We start from the raw sequence: 24,348 nt of genomic DNA on the forward strand, positions 1-24,348 counted from the left end.
AAAGTTCAGTTTCTTTTTGGACAGCGGGTGTAGTGAGATTTATGCAAGTATACTTGAGAAACAGCTAAGAAAATTTGTGGAATTAAAGCTTTGAGAAAAATAAGCTGGATTCAGGTTAATTAGAGGTTGTCTGGATGATTTTGACTTTAAACAGATGACAAGGTGCCAATAGAAAAGCTGCTCAAAATACTACAGTTATGTGTTGTCAATGGGACATTATATTAAACAGTACTTAGTCTATATTTGAGGATGTGTTGAGATTTCCAATAGAATATTATATTGGTAGGATTATGCTAGAAGAAGCTGACCAGGTTACAGATCTTGGAGTGGATAGGAATTTGAAGTTCAGGAACCAAATAACAAAGATTGCAAATACTATACAGAGGATAACTGCAACGTTGAGGCTAACATTGACACATGTATGGATAAAGAAGTCATTTTGCCTCTTTACAAGGCTTTGATATATGGCTGCACCTGGGCTATTGTGCACATTTGTGGTGTCTTTGTTTCCATAGCGATATTCTGAAAATATATAGAGTGGGGAAAGGACATGAAGTCATCTGTGGAAGTTGAGAATAGATGCAGTCAAGAAATGGAGGATAGTCAAGCAATTCAAATCATAGTGGTATGTGATTTGAACAGCCTGTTTGATAATAATAAAAACAAATAAAAAATTATAAAAACAGAATTGAAGCAAGAATATAATTTAATTTGTAATCAAGAGGGAGTAGGGAATTTTAACTATCTCTGATTCAGATTATTTTTAATAATGGGGAGGTACACTTTTTTTTCCCATACGTGTATATCAAGAATATGACTTCTGCAGTCATTTAAACATATAAATTAGACATGTCTACTTAATATGTTAATCTCTAAGATAAAATAAGTCTTGAGAAGAATAAAATTTAAATAGAGAATTTATGCTAATTTAATATGCTTTATACACCTCTATGGTATCCGTTAATTTCTTTCCAAGAAGTTAACGGATACCATAGTGCGAAGAACAAACAGTCATGATGCAAAAATGCCATCTGAAACGTGTGGTGTATGAAGGACATATTTCTGATTTAGCAAGCTTGAAAGACAAAATAATGCAGTATATGAGGCAAATCAGTGTATATCTGTTGCATTCTGCTGTAGAAAATGTCATTCACAGAATGCAGTTCTTAGAACATCTGAAAGGAGGATGTATTGAACCACATCTGTAAGTTATATGAACACAAAAATTGATTTGTGTCTCTTCTAGCCATTACTGTTTAATTAATCCCAAACCATATGCTTATAGCCCTAAATAACCCTTGGTGGCAGAATTTTGTACTATTTTTTATTTTCTTAAATCAAAATGCCATGTTTCAGAGTGTACTTACACCAAGTTTGGTTGAATTTTGTCCAGTACATTTTTCACTACAGAGCTCTGAACATCTCCTCATTAATTATGGCCACCCTGTATTTAGCACAAACTTCTTGTTTTAATCCTTAACCCAAGTGTCAGCATGTTTAATAACTTCATGGCTAGCTTACTTGTATATGGAAGTGGATGACTTCACATCAGTTTGTATCCCATAATTAACAGCCTGTTTCCTTTTGGATGTAAATATAAGGATTTACCCATATAATCCTTGCATTTCAAGGCTTATTAACCAGACCAGCTTGTCCTTTATTGTGATCTTATTAGTGGGAAACTGACTGAGGCTTCTCACCTAGTGTTCCAATTATTATCTTTTCTGTTACTTTGTTCCAGTTTCATTTCCTCTTTTTCCATTCCATTACTCTATATTCCTAAGCATTATGTGCTGCATCAAAAGCATGAAATTTTAAAAGGCAAATTGAATAGATGATAATTTGACAAGAAATGCTCAAATACAAAGGCATAAATTTTGTAGTAGCTACAAATAATAATTTATTAGGCCTGGTTGGAGAGTCAAATTCCACATGACTAGAGTATAGCTGTCATAGTTCCCATCTATAAAAAGGGGAATAAAATTGAATGTGAGAATTACAGAGGAATTTCCTCTTGTAAGATTTATGCAAGCATACTTGAAAAGAGGCTGAGAAAAATTATGGAAGAGAAACTTGGAGAAGAATGAGCCAAACAGAGTTTGTCAAGCCACAACCAAAAATCTACAAAGCAATAACATTCATGAACAAAGAAATAAAAGAAAAGGAAAAAAATGCAAACAATAGATTTAGAAAAATGGATGCCAGAACTGAAAAATACAATAAATAAGATGAAAAGTAGGAAAACACCAGGAGAAGACAATATAAAGTCGGAACTGTACAAAAATGCAGATGAAAAATTTAATGAAAACCTGAAATTCATTAACATACTCTGGATTTCTGGAAGAACCCCAAACTCTTGGGGAAAAAAGTACTGGTTATTCCATATTTTTAAATAGGAAATAAATATGAGTGCAGTAACTATAAGGGAATTAATCTGTTAAATGTAAGTGTACCAAATATGTACAGAGATATTTAAAGAGAAACTAAACAGTGTTGTAGATAACTACTAGAAGAACAGAATGGATTCCAAAAAGGCCTATCTTGCATAGATTCAATTTTTACTCTAAAATTATTAATTGAAAAGAGAAAAGAACTTTAAAAAAAAAAGTGTGGCCTTCATTGATTATGAAAAAATATTTTGATAAAATTAATAGACAAAAATTATTTTAAATATTAACCGATCTAAACCTACCAAACCAGTTCTTACAGTCTGTTCAAGAAATATATACAGGAATTAAAATAGTAGTCAAATTATAACAGCTATCACAATGGAAAGACATATCAAGAAGAATAAATCTAGGATGTACCCTTACATCTCTACTTTTTAATATAAAATTTTAATATATATAAATCATAACATTCTGGAAACAGCGTAATCCATTTGATAAACAAATAAAGACAGATACATTATTATTTGCAGATGGTCAAATTGTATTAGCTACATCAGATGATGATCTAGAGAGATCAGTAAAATCATTAAATGAAATTTCAGCGCAATATAAGATGAGAATTATCAAAATATCAGAAGTATCAAAAGTAAGAAAAAAATAATGGCTTTCAAAGGAGAAAAACCTAATAAGAAGTAATATAAAATAAAATAAATAAAAATACTAATGCCTTTGATTCCCTTATAGGGAGTAGGCAAGGCTGTTTTAGCCCTATCCAACGTTTTGGAGACCGCGGGAATAGTTCAATCTCCACTAGTGGCCAAAATTGTGGAAACCTTTTGGAAAAAGTGTATTTTTTGAGGTTTGATGGCTCATAACACCACTTTTTGGGTGTAATACCATAAAATTATATATCAATGGAAAGATAATTTAATCAAGAATGTTTGTTCAGTTATCTGTATTCTATGAAAAGTTATAGCCAAATAATCAGAAAAAAGAAGCACAATTTGCTTAGGTTGATATGAAGTAGCTTTCCTTCATTTGAATGTAGCCATTGAGCGTGAACGTTTAGAGAGCCAATCAGGTGTCATCTTGTTTTGGCAATGAGCCAATAAGGTCACAGTAGGATTCAGCTATTGGTGTCATGTGCTGGAGCTGAGAGGAGGACATTTGTCAGTGTGTTATGTGATCTATCAAGTTGGATAGATCACATAAATGTTCTTTCATTTAGTGAGCTAGCTTGTAAAACGTAATAAAATTAAAGAAATGGCACAAAGAATGAACTGGTCACCTAGAAAGCGATGTAAAATAGTACTATTAAGTGAACAAGGCTACAGTTATGAAGAAATTAGAAGAAAAATTGGTGGAAACTTAACCAAAGGTGGCATTTCTAAATTTGTGAAGCGGTATAAGGAGACTCAGTCACTACAAAACCAGACTGGTAAAGGCAGGAAAAGGTGCACAACAGCAAGTGATGATAGAAGAATTGAGAGACTTTGCCTACGTGCACAGTCTCTCAATCATCCATTCAACAGGTCCCTAATCTCAAGAAAATCATCTGGGTGTATACAAGATGAAATGGTGCAATACAATGTAAAGTTGAGTACAAGGGACTGTTCGGCACAGACTGGAATTTGGTCTGAATGCTAGAATTCCATGAAAAAAGCGATTTTTATCTCTCAAGCAAAGATTAAAAAGATTCAACTGGGCTAAAACCCTTGTTAACTGGACAGCGGAACAATGGGACAGTTATTTGGAGTGATGAGACCAAAATCTCCCTGTTCGGTAGTGATGGCATAAAATACGTAAGGAGAAGATTTGCATCCTGATTGCATTACACCTACCGTGAAACACCCACTTAGTGTTATGATCTGGGGTTGTATGACATCAAAAGGTGTGGGCAGAATTTGCTTGATTAATGGGAATATAAATGCCCAAAAATACATAAATGAAATACTTGAACCCAAACTGAAGCCTTCTGCATGTGATCTTTTCCAAGATAATGAAGCATTTATATTTCAACAGGATTCAGCTCCATGTCATGTTGCTCTGTGTGCAAAAAGTGGTTTCAAGATAATCATATTCCACTGCTGGAATGGCCTGGGAATAGCCCAGACCTTAACCCAATCGAAAATCTATGGAGCCGACTAAAGAATCTTGTTAGTCAGAAGCAACCCACCAATAAAACCCAATTAATAGAAGCAATAATTCAATCTTGGTTTCACATTATAACAGCTGCAGAACTAAAAAACTTGGTTCACTCCATGGGAAGGCGTTGTAAGGCCGTAATTAACGCCAAAGGTTACCCAACTAAGTATTAACTCACATTGTGAGAATTTTTGTATATATCATTTTTTCTGTGTTTCACTTTTCTTCTTTATAACTGCTGGTCTAATAAAAAATCCTTCATAAAAGTTATTGCATTACATTCTTTATTAAATTATCTTTCCATTGATATATAATTTTATGGTATTATACCAAAAAAAATGTGGTGTTATGAGCCATCAAACCTCAAAAATATATTTTTTTGAGGTTTGATTGTGGAAACTTTTTCCCAAATGCTTCCACAATTTTGGCCACTAGTGTAGCTGGCCCAACACTATCACTAACAATATCTGGCATCCGATGAAGAGAGAGGCAGTTAACAATTGCTGCCATCTCATTATCCCTAATCCTAATACTATATTTATTGTCTGATATAGTGTGGGTTCTATGGTCAATTTTCTTGAGTTTACAGGATGAAAAACTCAAGTTTCTGAGGAAAAAACATGCTTCCCCATGCCAGAGATCAACCCACACTATATCAGACAATAAATATAGTGTTAGGATTAGGGATAACCATTTTCTAAGCCTTTTTTTAAACAAAAATTTTAACAATTTAATCAGTGACAAAATTTAAACCTAGGTCTTCCTTCAGGTGGTCAAGTGTTGTGGAGTGCAAATGCCACTTCCACTGAGCTACGCAGGCTCTAAGAAATAATATAGTGATAATAAAATATTAGAACAAGTAAACTTTCCATCATTTTATATTTTGGTTTAATTTACTTGTTCTGATGTTTTATTATCCCTATATTACTTTTATTATCACTATATTAAATTTTTAATGTCTTACTATCATATCCTGTACACCCCTTGAGGGTACACGGCAGGAATTTGATGATGATGTAAATACTTGCAAATACCAGGGATATGAATTATCATATGAAGATGAAAAATATATGGATATTGAAGTATCAAATTTTGTGAAAGTAAACAGCATAATAAATAATATATTCAAGCCATATCTTGTACAAAAACTTACCAGAATCAGACTATATGACATCCTGTCTAAACCAACTTTATTATATGGAAATGAAACATCATCATCATCATCAAATTCCTGCCATGTACCCTCAAGGGGTGTACAGGATATGACAGTACTACATGAAAAAATTACATCATTACTAACTTCCTATCTACAATTTTCCTCCAAATCAGTCTGTTACTTGTCAAGACTCCAACATTATCAGATCTTATATTTCTATCGTCTAAGGCACTTTGTACCGTATCAATCCACCTATATCTTGGTCTTCCTCTGGGTCGTTTTCCTGCCAACCTGGCAGAGAACACTTGTTTTGCTAATCTTTCCTCTCCCATTCTATTTAAGTGACCATACCATCTGAGATTAGCTCTGCTAACGCATTCCTGGATGCTGACAATGTCAAGTTCTTTTATAATATCCTCATTTTTAATATGATATTGCCATTGATGCCATCTGTTCACGCCTCTAATCTTTCTCAGGACTCTCATATCTGCGGTCTCTAGTCTTTGGTCAAGTGTTTTACTTCTGACCCAGCTCTCAGATCCATAAGTTAAAATTGGTTTGAACACAGTCTTGTATACAGCTAATTTAGTGTTCCGACTAATTTCTTTCTTATTCCATATGAATTTATTCAATTGACTTCCCACGATACCAGCTTTGCTGATTCTGTTGTCTATGTCTATATTTAGTTTACCATCTTCAGTAAAAATTGTGCCTAAGTAGCTGAAATGTTTTACTTGTTCCACAGGTTCTCCATTCACAACACAGTTGACATTTTCAATGATTCTGCCTATTTTCATTGTCTTTGTCTTTTTATTGCTGACCTTCATACCATATCTATTACAACAGCTATTCAATTTAATCAGAGAATCTTGCAGACTTGTAGCGGATTTATTTAGAAGTATAACATCATCCGCATAAAGCAAAGAGCTGACATTAACATCTCCAATTTTGATATCAGGTTTAATACCGCATTCCTTCATAATGTGATCCATATAGATAATGAATAACAGAGGGGATAATGTACATCCTTGTCTCACACCAGATTTAACATTAAACCATCTTCCTGTACTTCCTTCAATTCTAACTGCTGACTCACAACACAAATAAAGACTAAGTATTGCTTGATATAATGCCCCATTGACACCATATAACTGCAGCGTATTGAATAGCTTCTCTCTTGGCACCTTGTCATATGCCTTTTCCAAATCGACAAAACTTAAATACAGATCTTTGTTATATTCCCATGCTTTCTCGACTATTTGTCGTAAAGTGAAGATCTGATCCTGACAGCCTCTATTTGGCTTGAATCCAGCTTGTTCTTCACCAAGCTTTTCTTCCACAATTCTTCTCAACCGTTTCTCAAGCATACTTGCATAGATCTTGCCAGGAACACTCAGTAGGGAAATACCTCTGTAATTCTCACATTCAGTTTTATTTCCCTTTTTATATATGGGTACTATGAGAGCTCTACTCCAATCATCGGGAATTTGTCCCTCTGTCCAGGCTTTCTGAACTATGCAGTGCAGCCACTGTAAGACTCTTATACCACCATACTTCAGCATTTCTGGTCGAATATCATCTACTCCTGCTGCTTTTCCACATTTCAAGCCTTTGATGGCTTTTTCTACTTCAAGTATGGATATGTATTCCTGACTGCATGCCTGGTTAGTGTTTTTTACCACTGTGCTGTCATCACTGCTTGTTTCATTTAGCAGTTTTTCAAAGTAATTACTCCATACTTCAAGGATATCTTTTTCTCCTGTTTTCATTTCACCTTTATCATCTCTAATTCCTTTTACAGCACTCTTTCCTCCATTCCTAAGCTTCTTCAACAACCTCCAGAATATTTTGCCACCTTCTTGATATTTATTTTCTATATTCTTGCCAAAGTCCTCCCATGACTTTTGTTTAGCTAGTTTTACACACTATTTAGCTTTCTTACATTTGTCTCTGTATTCTGTAAGAGTAAAAGCTGACTTATTTGCCAGGAACTTTTGATATGCTTTCTTCTTTTCCTTCACTGCCTCTTTAACTTCCTGTGTTCACCAGGGAGTTCTGATTTTTTTTATCCTTGCACACAACCTCACCACATGCCTCTCTAGCAGAATCAATCAATGTTTCCTTCAGAGTTTGCCACTGAATCTCCAAGGTTTGATTCCTGTTCTTAAACTCTTTCATTTTCTTTTCAATAATATTTCTGTATTTTAGTCTACAGTTCACATCTGAGAGCTGCTCAACTTTTATTCGCTTTAAAACTTTCTTACATGTTATTCCTTTCAATATGAAATTCAATTTTATCCTGCTCAAGACTAAATAGTGATCACTTCCAATTTCAAATCCTCTGTACACTCTGGTGTCCTGCACCAGGGAGAAAACATCACTATCAACAATAACATAGTCAATGAGACTTTTCTTATTCCTAGCCTCTTCTCTCCATGTGAATTTGTGCACATTTTTATGTTGGAACATGGTGTTAGTAATAACCAGTCCATGTCCTGAGCAGAAATCCAACAGATATTTGCCATTATTATTAGCTTTGCTCTTTTCTCCAAATTTTCCCAAAACATTTTTGTATGTCTGACAATCACTTCCTACTCTGCTATTTAGATCCCCAACAAGGACCAACTTTTCCTTTTTCATTGTGTCAGTTGCTTTTTCTAAAGCCTCAAAAAATTCCTCCACTTCTACCTTAGTAGAACCTTCTGTGGGACCATAGGCACAAATAAGTCTCATTGTCCAGTTCCCCATTCTCATATTTGCCCACATTACTCTACTTGAGACTGCCTGCCATTCAAGAAGATTAGCCTCGTATTTTGTGTTGAATACTATGGCTACTCCTTCTTTTCCTTGATTGTCATTGCCTGAATATAACATTTTGTATTTATTGCTCAGAAAGATCTCACCAGTTTTGGTCTTTTTTGTTTCAGTCACCCCTATTATGTCGATCTGGTACTTATCTAATTCTTCGGCTAGCTCCATTTCTTTGCCATTCTGGCTTCTTACGTTGATAGTACCGATCTTTAACTCTGGTAATGTTGATTTGGGGTTTGTTTTCAGATTTGTTCCAGTAGCTGACTTTTCGCTGTTCGCCCTGGTTCCCTGGCGAAAACAATGGGGGCCTTGTTTAACCAGGCGACGCCCCAGCCGGCATGAAATTTTGTCATGTTGTACCATCATTTTTTATTTTGGTTTTTTATTTGAAACATAGAGAATAAAAAAAAGAATGAAAATCGTATTCAAACAGAAGAAATGAAATTTCTCAGAAAAATATCTGGATATATCAAGCTGGACAATAAAACAAATGAAATTTTAAAATTCCTGAATATATCAAACCACTTAACTGCTATATAAGTAAATATAAACAGAAATGGTTAGAACATCTAAATTGAATGGACAATATCAGACTGCCAGAAATACTATATGGATATAAAATAAATGAAAAAAGAAGAATTACAAGACCAAGAAAGTGACAGCATGAGACCAGAACAGGCCACTTGGCCTAAAATTCAAGTTTCTGAGGAAACTTGAATTTTCCACCAAGTGTTGATATCTATCTATCTCTCCCTTCCATCTGCTTCAGACGGGTTGGGTGTCCTCCTAATGAGGAGTTATGGCAAAATAATGCAGACGGCACGCCACTCCTCTGCTGCATCCCTAATGGAGGTATTCATGACTGTTGTCCGTGTGTGTGTTCATGGGGCCAGTTTGCCTGCTTGCAGGATGGAAAAACCCTACTGCCCATGCCCAAGACCAGCTAACTTGGCTATGGCTGAGGAAGATCTTTGAGCTCCTCATGCCTCCGATGGGAATCAAACCTAGGATACTCCTTCCCCAGGCATATTATTGCGAAGCACACAACCACTAGGCTAACCGCGTGGACAAGTATTGATATACAGTCTTATTTTCATTCTTCTTAAATAACTTCTACTACTGTTCTGTCACTGCTTGTTTCATTTGTCTTTCCAAGTGCTTACTCCATTCATGTAAACTATCCTTATTTTCAGTTTTCATGTCATCTTTATCATTAATTCTTTTTACAGTACTCTTTCCTCCATACCAAAGCCTTTAGCCTCCAGAATATTTTCCCACCTGACTATTATTTATGTTCTATGTCCTTCCTATGGTTGAGCATGGGGGTAATGACCCCACCTCATAGTGAGTTATGAAACCCAAAAATGGGAAGCCAAGGCCTTACATGGGGCTGTGGAGCCAAAGAAGAAGAAGAATCAGTTTATTAAAGTTTGTGTTCATTTCTCTCCTAAAAGTAGCTTTACCCAAGAAACATTAGATACCATATGGAAGTGAAATACTGAAAATGTTTTATAAGATAATGTGTTGTGGCCATTAAAATTATGCCACATAATGTTCAGCATCAGATAGTAACAATGTGAGCTTTGTTATTCTCTACACCTAGTGATATGCCTCTAGGTTTGATGATTCATATTCTTTTCCCAAGCAGGAAATGCCAGTTTTCACAGAGAATTTGTATAAAAATAACCTTGATAGTCCTGGAACAATTATTGTAAATATTTCCTTTGTTTCTATTCTAGCATCCAGACAGCAAGTATCAGCCAGTATGTGATATGAGATGAAGGGACTTAAGACAGATCATACAATAAAACATGCAGACCTAAAACTGCCAATTTTCTCTATTTGAGTTAATCGTATTCTGAACCTGTAGTTCATGTACCTCCTATAAAAATGAAAAAAGAAAATTTTTTTCTCTATTTAATAACTTCATATAAAAAGAGTGATAAATTTTCATTTTATGATTGTTTCTTTCACAGTTTGCCATGTCGCGGTATGATTTTGAATTCTTTGCATGGCCAGTTGATTTCAGGTGGAATGATACGGCTGGGCAAGTACTTTTTATTACTATACTAAAATACTTTTGTGACTACATTTATAATACTAAGTAATTTTTTTAATAATACTAAGTTTTAATTAATACTAAGTAATCCTAAAACACATCCCAACTCAATATCACCAGAATTGAAGATTGGTACTATCAACATAAGAAACCTGAATGGCAAAGAAATGGAGCTAGCTGAGGAATTAGATAAGTACCAGATCTGGTAACTGAAACAAAAAAGACCAAAACTGGTGAGTTCTTTCTGAGCAATAAATACAAAATGTTATATTCAGGCAATGACAATCAAGGAAAAGAAGGAGTAGCCATAGTATTCAACACTAAATACAAGGCTAATCTTCTTGAATGGTAGGCAATTTCAAGTAGAGTGATGTGAGCAAATATCAGAATGGGGAACTGGACAATGAGACTTATTTGTGCCTATGGTCTTATAGAAGGTTCTCCTAAGGTAGAAGTGGAGGAATTTTTTGAGGCTTTAGAAAAAGCAACTGACACAATGAAAAAGGAAAAGTTGGTCCTTGTTGGGCATCCAATAAAACAGAAGGAAATGATTGTCAGACATACAAAAATATTTTGGAAAAATTTGGAGAAAAGAGCAAAGCTAATAATAATGGCAAATACTTGTTGGATTTCTGCTCAGGACATGGACTGGTTATTACTAACACCATGTTCCAACATAAAAATGTGCACAAATTCACATCGAGAGAAGAGACAAGGAATAAGAAAAGTCTCATTGACTATATTATTGTTGATAGTGATGTTTTCTCTCTGGTGCAGGACACTAGAGTGTAAAGAGGATTTGAAATTGGAAGTGATCACCATTTAGTCTTAAGCAGGATAAAATTGAATTTCATATTGAAAAGAAGAACATGAAAGAAAGTTTTAAAACGAATAAGAGTTGAGCAGCTCTCAGATGTGAACTGTAGACTAAAATATACAAACATTTTTCAAGAGAAAAATGAAAGAGTTTGAGAACAGGAATCAAACCTTGGAAATTCAGTGGCAAGCTCTAAATAAAACATTGATTGATTCTGCCAGAGAGGCATGTGGTGAGGTTATCTGCAAGGATGCAAAAATCAGAGCTTCCTAGTGGATACAGGAAGGAAAAAAAGAAAGCATATCAAAAGTTCCTGCCAAATAAATCAGCTTGTGCTCTTAGAGAATACAGAGACAAATGCAAAAAAGCTAAACACTGTGTAAAACTAGTTAAACAAAAGTCATTCGAGACTTTGGTAAGAACATAGAAAATAAACATGAAGAAGGTGGCAAGATATTCTGGAGGTTGTTGAGGATGCTCAGAAATGGAGGAAAGAGTGCTGTAAAAGGAATTAGAGATGATAAAGGTGATATGAAAACTGGAGAAATTTTTATCCTTGAAGTATTGAGTAATTACTTCAAAAAAATTGCTAAATGAAACTAGCAGTGATATAAAAAAAAAAAAAAAAAAAAAAACACTGACCAGGCATGCAATCAGGAATACATATCCATGCTTGAAGTAGAAAAAGCCATCAGAAGTCTGAAATGTGGAAAGACAGCTGGAGTAGATGATATTAGACCAGAAATGCTCAAGTATGGAGGTATAAAAGTTTTACAGTGGCTACACTGCATACTTCAGAGGGCCTGGACAGAAGGACGAATTACGGATGATTGGAGTACAGCTCTCATAGTACCCATATATAAAAAGGGAAATAAAACTGATTGTGAGAATTACAGAGGTATTTCTCTACTGAGTGTTCCTGGTAAGATTTATGCCAGTGTACTTGAGAAACAGTTGAGAAGGATTGTGGAAGAGAAGCTTGGTGAGGAACAAGCTGGATTCAGGCCAAATAGAGGCTGTCAGGATCAGATATTTACTTTACAACAAATAGTTGAAAAGTCATGGGAATATAACAAAGATCTGTATTTGAGTTTTGTATACCTGGAAAAAGCATATCACAAGGTGCCAAGAGAGAGAGAAGCTATTCAAAACGCTACAGTTGAATGGTGTCAGCGGATCATTATGTCAAGCAATACTTAGTCTTTATTTGAGTTGTAAGTCACCAGTTAGAATTGAAGGAAGTACAGGGAGATGGTTTAATGTTAAATCTGGTGTCAGACAAGGATGTATATTATCACCTCTGTTATTCATTAGCTATATGGAAAGTGGTATTAAACTTGATATCAAAATTGGAGATGTTAATGTCAGCTGCTCCTTACTTTATGTGGATAATGTTATACTTCTAGATAACCACTACAAGTCTGCAAAATTCCCTGACTAAATTGAATAACTGTTGTGATAGATATGGTATGAAGGTCAGCAATAACAAGACAAAGATAATGAAAATAGGCAGAAGCATTGTGAATGGAGAACCTGTGGAACAAGTAAAACATTTCAACTACTTAGGCACGAATTTTAGTGAAGATGGTAAATTCAGTATAGAAATAGACAACAGAATCAGCAAAACTGGTATGGTGGGTAGTCAAATGAATAAATTCATATGGAATAAGAGAGAAATTAGTTGGAACACTAAATTACTGTATACAAGACAGTGTTCAAACCATGTTTTAACTTATGGATCTGAGAACTGGGTCAGAAGTAAAACACTTGACCAAAGACTAGAGACCGCAGATATTAGAGTCCTGAGAAAGATTAGAGGGGTGAACAGATGGCATCAATGGCAATATCATATTAAAAACAAGGATATTAGGAAAGAACTCAGCATCTAGGAATGCGTTAGCAGAGCTAATCTCAGGTGGTATGGTCACATAAACAGAATGGGTGAAGAAAGATTAGCCAAACAAGTGTTGTCTGCCAGGTTGGCAGCAAAACGACCAGGACGAAGACCAAGATATAGGTGGATTGATACGGTAAAAAGTGCCTTAGAAGATAGATATATTAATATAAGATCTGACAATGTTGTAGCTTTGACAGGTAACAGATTGATTTGGCAGAAAATTGTAGGTAGGAAGTTAGTAATGATTTAAATTTTTCATGTAGTACTATCATATCCTGTACACTCCTTGAGGGTAAATGTCAGGAATTTGATGATGATGATGATGAGTAATTTTTTTTTAAAAAAATATTTGTATTGTGTTATTAGTAAATTTTCAGAATTGTATTTTTTTCTGTGCTGTGCCTTCTAATTAGAACAACATTCTATATATTTTTGTGCGTCCACATCAGCATATGCTAAAATTGACACTTTTAAGATATTCTGCCAATAAAATATTTGCAATAAACATTCATCTATTATACTGTGATGTTAATTTCCAATTATCCTAGTTTGTATATGAGTAGAATAGGCATAATGTCAGCATCCAGGAATGTGTTAGCAGAGCTAATCTCAGGTGGTATGGTCACTTAAATAGAATGGGAGAAAAAAGATTAGAAAAACAAGTGTTCTCTGCTAGGTTGGCAGGAAAACGACCCAGAGGAAGACCAAGATATAGGTGGATTGATACGGTACAAAGTGCTTTATACGATAGAAATATAAGATCTGATAATGTTGGAGTCTTGACAAGTAACAGACTGATTTGGAGGAAAATTGTAGAAAGGAAGTTAGTAATGATGTAATTTTTTCATGTAGTATTATCATATCCTGTACATCCCTTGAGGGTACATGGCAGGAATTTGATGATGATGTAGGCATAAATACATATCAGATAAGTAACTCGGCAAACACTTCTTGGGAAATTTAGATTCCATAATTGTATCGATATATCAAATGTCAATATGAAAATCATTTTCAATTATCAACATAATATAAATAATACATAATTAACAGTTCCATTTTTTGATTAGTGCAAAAAATGTTTTGTTTTTTCTGTGCTGTTAACAAAATTTGTGCATTAAAGTCTAAAAAAAAAAGCACAAGAATATGGGAAAATACAGAATGATAAATTTATTTAATGGTATTTTATTTAATACTATTTGGAACAGAGTTACTGTATCGTGGGTTGTAAGTTTGCAATTTAGCATGGATGAAATTGACAAGATAATAAAATAAATTCTTGTCAGGGACAAGGAATAATGTGTAGATGTATAAAATGAAACTGATAGGTGCTTATGAATTTTATGAAACATACCTAATAACTGTTTATCTCTAAATCTGTTGTAGTATAAAGGAAGTCATAGTAGCTGATGCCTTTCTTTGCAAAGTTTTTCAAATTTTTGTAGATACAGTGATTGAGGAAATAATGATCAGGAAATATTCAACACCAAACATGAATATAATCTTCTTGAATAGTAGGCAATTTCAAGTAGAGTGATGTGAGCAAATCAAATTACACCTGTGGTCCAATTTGTCAGCAGGTTCTACTCTAAGGAAGAATTTTTGAGTCATAGAAGGCACCTAACCTAAAGGAAAAGTTGATCTTTATTGGAGATATACTAAACAGTGGAGTAGGAAATGAATACCAGATATCCAGAAATGTTTTTGGAAAATTTGGAGAAAGCAGCAAAACTAATAATAGGAAGTACCTGCTGGATTTCTGTTCAGGACAGAGTCAACTAGAAATAAATCTTTTTGACTGTTGGTTGATAGTGATATCATCAATCTGATTCAGTAATAATGTTCTGGAAGGCTGTTGAAAAACATTTAAAAATAGAGGAGAGGATACTGTGAAAGAATCAGATGATAAAAGTGACATAAAAATTGAAGTAAGTAATTTGAAAGACTTAAATGAAACAAGCCATCACAGAACAGTAAATATACAGAGATAGAAAATATTCAAGGGGAATGCAGTTGGCAGTACATATTGATGCTTGGGGTAGAAGAGACTGTTAGAAACCAGAAATGTTAAATTTCAGGTGGAGTGGATGATATTCTATCAGAAATGCTTGAACACGGAGGTATAAATGTTTTATGGTGACTGCATTGCATGCTTCAGTAGGATGGTTACAAGGTCACATTCTTGAGGAATGGAGTAGAGTTTTCATATTACTCATTTGTGAATACTGTATATGAGAATTACAGAGGAATTTTCCTACTGAGTTCTCCATATAAAATGTATGCATACATACTTGGAAGAAGCCAAGAGACATTGTGAAAAGGTAACTTGGAGAAAAACAGCTCGGTTTAGACCTAATGCAAGTTGTCAGGATCAAACTTTCACTTTATGACAAATAGTCGGAAAATCATGGGAATATATCAAGGATCTTTATTTAGGTTTTGTAGATCTGTGAAATGCATATGACAAAGTGTCAAGAGAAAGGCCGTTCAAAACCCTAGAGCTGTATTATGAACAGGATTTAATATAGAACAGTATATAGTCTACATTTAATTTCTAACTCAGCAGTTTGGAATGCATTGCCTGAGTGTGTTGTGAATATAGACACATTGAATTATTTTAAGGTACAGTTGGATGAGCATTGTGTGCAATAGCATGTACCTCCCACAATGAGTCTCTGACTCCATGGAGGTCAGATGTTAATAATAATAATAATTTTTAATACCATATGTACTGCTGTAACCTTTGATATGGTGCAGTATGACATTTGCTGTCCTTGCACCAATAAACCATAAATCAGCTAACCAATTAACTGCCTTAATAAAATCAGGAGAACTCTCATTCATCAACCCAATCCCAATCCCCCAAAAATCAGAACACAAAAAAGAGGTGCTTAACCGTCAAAGCTGCATAACTGGGAGGAGACCTCCATGTACTGTTTAAGGAATGCAGAGGACCGACCAGGGCTTCTGACCTAATATCCAATCCCCACATTCTTGTGGTGCACCTGGTTAACCCCTTAACATACAAAGACGTCTGTGACGCGTCTTTTGTTTATTGCACCAAAATTGATTTTGAATTTTGGTTTCACGTATAAATACAACCGAATATAGACGCTATATTCGGTTATGCCTATTTCCTTTCAGCTGAGAAAAGTTGGCAACGGCGTGTATCAGCTATTTCGTTTGCGTTTGCACAAATTCATCATTATTTGAAAAATAATGATGAATTTGATCCAGCAAATCACTCTCGCCCAAAAAATTGGCAGAAAAACGACCGCTTTCTGATTTTTAATTGGTACGTTAAGGGGTTAAATATCAACCCAAATACTGAAAAAAGGAGTAGGATAGGCTAGCCATTTGGGATTTAGCAGACCAAATTGTATTATTGGCTTAAACCACAATGTAAAATGATGGTACATGACAGAATATCATACCAGCTGGAGCATTGCCCGTTAAACAAGGTCCCCATTGTTTTCATGAGAGAACCAGGGTGATGAACAGCACAAGGTCAGCCACTGGAACGAATCCTGTAACACATCCCAACTCAATATCATCAAATTCTGGATCATTACTATCAATATAAGAAGCATCAATGGAAAAGAAATGGAACTAGTAGAAGAATTGGATAAGTACCAGATTGACATAATAGACATGACTGAAACAAAGAAGACAAAAACTGGTGAGAACTTTCTACAACAAATATAAAATGTTACATTCAGCAATTACAATCAGGGAAGACAGGGAGTAGCTATAATAATCAACACTAAATATGAGGCTAATCTTCTTAAATGGCAGGCAATATCAAGTAGAGTGATGTGGGTAAATATCAGAATGGGAATTGGACAATTATTGAGACATATTTGTGCTTATGGTCATACAGAAGGTTTTATCAAGGAAGCAATGGAGAAATTTTTTTGAGACATTAGAGAAGGTAGCTGGCACAACAAAAAAAGCAAAAGTTGGTCCTTGTTGGAGATCTGAACAGCAGAGTAGGAAATGATTACGACATATAGAAATGTTCTGAAAAAATTTGAAGAAAAGCACAAAGCTGCTAATAATGGTAAATGCCTGTTGGATTTCTGTTCAGGACAGGGATTAGTTATTACTAACACCATGTTCCAACATAAAAATGTGCACAAATTTACATGGAGAGAAGATGCAAGAAATAAGTCTCATTGACCATGTTATAGTTCATAGTGATGTTTTCCCATGGTTTCAGGACACAAGAGTATACAGAGGATTTGAAATAGGAAGTGATCTCTATTTAGTTTTGAGCAGGATAAAATTGAATTTCATATTGAAAAGAAGAGTGTTTAAGAAAGTTTTAAAACGAATCCAAGTTGAGCAGCTTTCAGAGATGAACTGTAGACTCATACATAAACATCATTGAAGAAAAAAAAAAAAAAGTTGCAAGACAAGAACCAAACTTTGGAGATTCTGTGGTAAACCTTGAAGAAAACATTGATTCAGCCAGAGCATTATGTTCTGAGGGTAAGGATAGAAAAATCAGAACTCTGTGGTGGACTTAGGAAGAAGGAGGCAGTCAAGGAAAAGAAGACAGCATTTGGGAAGTTCCTGACAAGTAAGTCAGCTTGTGTTCTTAGAGAATATAGAGAAAAATGTAAGCAAGCAAAATACCCCGACTCCAAGGTTTGGTATCATTGGTTTGGTTTCAGTTTGTTTCATTTTTAATTCAATAATGTTTGTAAATTTGAGTCTACAATTTACTTGTAAAAGCTGCTCAACTTTAATTCATTTTAAAACTTTCTTACATCCTGTTATTTTCAATGTGATATCCATTTTTATCCTGCTTAGTTTTAAGTAATGTCACTTCCAATTTCAAATTCTCTGTACACTCTTGTATCCTCAATGAGGATCAAGATATCACTATCAACAACATAGTCAATGTGGATTTTCTTATTTCTTGTGTTTTCTCTCCATGTGAGCTTGTGCACATCTTTATGTTGAAACATGGTGTTGGTAATGACTAGTCCTTGTCCTGAGCAGAAGTCCAGTAAATACTTACCATAATTATTAGCTTTGTCCTTTTCTCCAAATTTTCCCAAAATGTTCCTAATATGCCTGACAGGATTCATTATCTACTCTGTTTAGATCTCCAACAAGAACCACTTTTTCCATTTTCTTTATGTCATCTGCTTGTTCTCTAATGACTCGGAAATTTCTTTCTTGGAAAAACCTTCTGTGGGACCATAAGCACAAATAAGTTTCATTGTCCATGTACCCCATTTTGATGTTTGTGCCCACATAACTACTTGAAACTGCCTTCCTATCAAGAAATTTATCTTCACATTTGTGTTGTAAGTCAGCAGTAAGAATTGAAGGAGGTACAGGAAGATGGTCTGATGTTAAATTAGATATTAAATGCGACAAGAGTGTATATTATCTCCACTGTTATTCATTATCTATATGGATCACATTATTTAGGAAAGTGGTATTAAATCTATTTTAATTGGCGATGTTAATCTTAGCTCTTTCTTTATGTAGATGATGTTATATTTCTGAATAAACTCAGCACACAAGTGTGCAAGATTCCTGAGTAAATTGAATAACTGTTGTAATAAATGTGATATGAAAATCAGCAATACAAAGACAATGAAAGTAGGCAGAAACATGCAAAACCTCAACTGTATCCTGAATGGTGAACCTATAAAATAAATAAAACATTTCAGCTATTTAGGCACAATTTTAAGTAAAGATGGCAAATTAAATATGAAAATGGACAGAATTAGTAAAGCTGGTATGGTAGGATGTCAGATGAATAGATTTATGTGAAATAAGAAAGTTATATTTAGTTAATTATTAGCTTTAGATGTCTGTTTTATTCCATTAAATATCAACATAAGTGAAGGCAGTAGAAGGATTGATGCTTTTGAGATGTGGATATACAGAAGAGAATTGAAGATATCATGGATCAAAAAAGAAGAGGAATGAAGAAGTTTTGTCAGTGATGGGTACTAAAATGGAACTAATAAAGAACTTACAGAAAATAAATATTTGTAAGTTCTAATATTGTAATGTTGTTCCTCAAGAATATATGATCCATATTGTTGAGGCACAAGAGTCTTGAAAAAGATTGAAGGGAAGCGAAAGAAAGACTCTGCAAATCATATGGTTCAAAAACATGAAAGATTGGACTGAACTATGTAGGTAGCCCAAGATATGGAGAACCATAATTAGACATCCTCCTTGGATGGAGATGACATGTGACAGGACAAGACTGCAGTTCAATACAATCAGTGTTTCATGACTAGCTTCCTACCAGTACTTTTCCTCCAAAGTGTGACTTATTTGTCAGGTCTGTCTGATTTAATTTTGCATTTCAGTCTTCTGGATTAGTATCCCAGTCTTCCTCTGTCTTTCCTGTCACTTTTGTTTCAGATACTTGTTTTATTAATCTTTCATTTACCATTTTAATTAATATACCATCTTAGATTAACTTAGCTTATACATTCTTGAATTATTTTTAATGTTATTTTCTGATATCATTTGTGATATGGTTCTGCTACATCAGTGGAAGAACCATATTAAAAACTACCATTGAGTAAATTTGACCTAGATTGCCATTGAGGCCATCTCACTACCTTGAAAACACAGTTTTAATTTAATGAAGTGTATTTTTGCTTAGTGCAAAATCAACATCAAAGTCACAAATTATACTTTGGAAGGCATAGATGCTCGAAAAGCCTATTATAGCCATGCTTATATAGGTTCTTGAATTTGAGGTTTGTCTTTTAAAAATAGAAAAAAGCTCTTGTTATGTAGCATAGTGAAATACTAAGGTCTATTCAAGTAATTGATGATTAATACAACAGCCTGTAATAACATCTGGATAGAAATTTTATAACATTTTTCCAGCCTGGTTGGTCCAGTAGTTAGAGCACCCACTCTCTAACCAACAGGCTGTGGGCTCAATCCCACTGCTTACATGGATGTTTGTTATTGTCTTTAGGTGGGAGATGAATTTCATTGCCCCATGTGAGACCACCACCTCCTTGCTTATTGGAGGCCATAATGATCATTTTTATGTATAAACTGAGATTATGTAAATTGACTATTTGGGAAATGTTGATCAAGTATCTGAGAAAAAATTATTTTAATACCAACTAGTTTCACCAACTTAAGCTGTTGACATCTTCAGGGTACAGGACCGATGATAGGAACTAAAGCTAACAAAACATGTTACAGAATTCTAATTATAAATTACAAAAAACACTGAATGTGTGCAATACATGTGTGGTGCATACATGATTTCACTTGTTGTTGTTTAGGAATGTTTTATAGCTGGTACTAAAGTTCATTTCTTGTGTGTTTAGAGATCTAATCTTCCAGATCTCGGATAAGATTAAACCTTGGTTCCTATTAAGATTTTCTACAGAACGGGGGACTGTTGTGGCTTCTTTAAAAATACGAGAGTGGTAATCCTCTTCTATGTAAGGAATACAGCTTTTATCCCATTCAGTGACATGGTTGGTTCTGGAGAAATGGGAAGATAAGCCCGATATATCTTGTCTGTTGTTTTTGACATATCCGATGTGTTCTCTCTGTCTTATCTCAAGGCTTCTTGAAGTTTGGCTGATGCAACTTAAACCGCACGAGCATGGGATATTGCTCGTGCAGTTTAAGTTACATCAGCCAGCATATTTAAAGAAAGGATGCAAGTCTTTTGGAGATCTTAAGAGTTTTCGAATTGTATCTTTAGGTTTAAAGGTCACTCTTATTTTATGTGGTTTGAGGAGTTTAGCAACCTTGTTAGAAGCTGTCCCCATGCATGGAATGATGATTGTGGTAATATATTGATGATGATATATAATTTTTTTTTTTTTTTTTTTTCTCAGATTCTTGATCAACATTTCCCAAATAGTCAATTTACATAGCTTCTGTGGTGAAGAAAAAATATCGTTTGATATAAACTGAGATTGTTATTATAGCTCATCTCTAATTGAATAGACCTTAGTATTTCACTACTATGCTACATAACGAGGGCTTTTTTCTATTTTTAAAAGACAAGCCTCAAACTGAAGAACCTGTATCAGCATGGCTATAATAGGCTTTTCAAGCATCTATGCCTACTGTGGCATCCATGCCTTTTATGTGAACAAGCAGTAGCTTTTATTAGCTGAGATATTAAGACTAGTCAAATTATTTTTATTTTCATAAGAATTTACAGTGATGCATAATGATCTGGTTTTTATTTTTATAGCGACCATAGTAAACCAAGTATATATGTAGAAAAGTCATCTTCAAAAAGAAGTACCATGCTTGAAAAGATTAGAGGACTTCCTTGTCAACTGATAAGGTATTGTTAGTGTTTTCCTTCTCTCATATATATAATATTGATACCCACTATATCCGTTGTGTGATATGAACTATATTAAATTTTTTTTACAACAGAAAATAACTGTGTGTGTGCGTGCATGCAACAATGTTGCAAAAATTGTGTGGACATTTTCAATTTCTTTGAATAGCATATCAGTGACAAACAGACATGTAAACTGTTACTGGTATGTACTATCCAAATATAAGGCATTCCCAAATTTTGAAAGTTGTGCTATAAGAAGACTAAGCAAGTTAATGCATGCTGAATATTGCATACAATATTGAAAATGCATCATAATAGAATCTACTAACTTCCAGTGAGGTGTCATCTAGGATGCCAGGTGGGATATATGTCATCATTCACTTTGTGCAGTTGCAGTATAATTAGAGCAACCAAGATCAAGTATGGTTGGTGTCAGATAAGTCAGTAGGTGCCCTAAAAAATACAGAGAAAAATGTAAGAAAGCAAAGTGGTGTGTAAAAGTAACTAAACAGAAGTTATGAGAAAACTTTGCTAAGAATATAAAAGATAAATATGAGGAAGGTGGCAAAATGTTTTGGAGGCTATTGAAAAAGAAAAAAGATCAGAAATGGAGGCAAGACTCTACTGTAAAACAAATCAAAAATGAAGAAGGTGACATGAAAACTGAATATAAAGATATCCTAGATATCTGGAATAATTACTTTGAAAGATTGCTGAAATGAAACAAGCAGTGACAGAACAGTAGTTGAAAATATTCAAGAGGAATGCAAACAGGAATATATACAGGTAACCCTCATATAATGCGATACTTATACAACACGGTTTCAATATATAACGCAATCTACAAATTGTAGTAACCCTTGTTCAATGCGGTTTCGATATAACACTGTCTACAAATTGTAGTAATCCTTTATATTTCATATATTTTTCATCGCATGACTTGAAAATCAAATTTTATCTTCGTTAAATTTGTGTCTGCCCGTATCGGGCATGTAGTTATAAGTAGCTAATTTATATTATGAGAAATATAAATACGCACATGCATGCTATACCCTTTAGCATGCATGTGCATCAATTGTTTATCGTATAAAGTGTTTATTGTTGAAAATTGTCTTCGTCTTCTACCAGGAAAGCGTATTAAAAATCATGAGTGGGTTAATCTCAAGCTGAGCACTTTATTTTTTGGTGGGTTACATACAATATGTAATGTTTTTTTTTTTTTATGTACAAATTTATTTTTATAGTAATGGCCACTTAGAAGACTTTTGCGATATTGTTGAAAATGAAATTAGTGAATTAATTAATGGGAAAACAGATTTAAATGAGAAGGGAACTGGTACAATTAATAGATGACATTGAACCAAATAGCGGGGTAAGTTCTGCCGAAGATTCTTATTGTGATGAATCCATTAAAGAATTCAGTTTAAAGAAATTAGCAGAAGGATTGAACTTGGCAAGAAAGTTAAGAAGGTATTTTACGGATAATGAACCCTCAATGGAGTGCTCCGGAAAATTCACAAGACAATTGGATATTTGTTTAGCTCCATATTATGAATTTAATAAAAAAAATTGCAGCATAGTGGTCAGCAAGGTCTTATTACTGACTTCTTGATAACTAAACCAGCTGACATATGCAATGAGAATTATACAAATGATGTCCAAGAGATTTCAAGTGATGACGATGTTTGGCCACTCGTAAATAAAGAATATCTTTGAAATGTTAGTTTTGAAGACAGTGATGAAGATTAAAATATGCACTTTATTTTATTTTACTTAAAACCTTTATGCATTATGTGCAATGAAGTTTACGTATAATTTGTAATTTTTATAAGTTTATACTATGTATTTGTTTCATAGTTTATATATTTTCTTAACTTACATGAATTATCTGAATAAAATAAAAATATTTTTTGTTGGATATGTTTGTTGTTTATATAATTAAAAAAAAAAAAAGACTATTTTGGAATATAACTGTACTTTTTCTATGTGATCTAAATCTCGCATAACTGATTTATATAATGCTGAATTTCTATGGAACCTAACATCTGCATTATGAGGGTTACCTGTATATATGTGTGTGTATATATATATATCAATATTTGAGGTAGAAAAAGCTATCAAATGACTGAAATGTGGGAAGGCAGCTGGAATAGATGTTCCAGTAAAACTGGTCAAATATGGAGGTATATAATAGTTTTGTAATGGCTACATTTGCATAATTCAGAGCACTAAGTCAGATGGTCAAATTTCAATTGATTGGAATAGAGCTCTCATAGTTTCCATCTATTAAAAGCGGAATAAAGCAGAATTTGAGAGTTACAGAGGAATTTCTCTACTAAGTGTTACGGGTAAGATTTATGCAAGCATTCTTGAAAAGAGGCTGAGAAAAATTGTGGAAGAGAAACTTGGAGTAGAACAAGCTAGGTTCAGATCAAATAGAGGTTGCCAAGATCAGATTTTAACTTCACAAGAAATAGTTGAGAAATCATGGGAATATGAAGATCTGGAAAATACATATGACAATTTGTTGTCTGAAGAAAAGCTTTTCGAAACACTGCAATTATGCAAGATAAATGGAACATGCAAAGCAATGTGTAGTCTGTATTTAAGTTGTAATTCAGCAGTTAGAATTAAAGGAAATACAGGAACACTGTTTTGATATAAAATTTGGGGTATGACAAGGGTGCACATTATTTTCAGTCTTATTCATTGTTTATATACAGGGTGTTCGGGATAAATTTGACAGTTTCGTAAGG

The 24,348-nt window shown here is 34.1% G+C and overlaps 1 protein-coding gene across 2 annotated transcripts in view; it reads left to right on the plus strand.

Annotated features, from left to right (window-relative positions):
• Window positions 1–24,348, plus strand: part of LOC150103921 (phosphatidylserine lipase ABHD16A) — a 304,831-nt gene that overhangs the window by 81,926 nt on the left and 198,557 nt on the right. For both annotated transcript variants that reach the window (XM_090396602.1, XM_090396603.1), the window contains 2 exons: window positions 10,479–10,549; window positions 21,494–21,589. In XM_090396602.1, the coding sequence (XP_090252728.1) occupies window positions 10,479–10,549; window positions 21,494–21,589 (167 nt within the window). The remainder of the gene's footprint in view (window positions 1–10,478; window positions 10,550–21,493; window positions 21,590–24,348) is intronic.

This window comes from Typopeltis vanoorti, chromosome 8 (genome assembly GCF_054136105.1).
Source record: "Typopeltis vanoorti isolate ZY-2024b chromosome 8, IOZ_Tvanoo_1.0, whole genome shotgun sequence".
Taxonomy (NCBI): domain Eukaryota; kingdom Metazoa; phylum Arthropoda; class Arachnida; order Uropygi; family Thelyphonidae; genus Typopeltis; species Typopeltis vanoorti.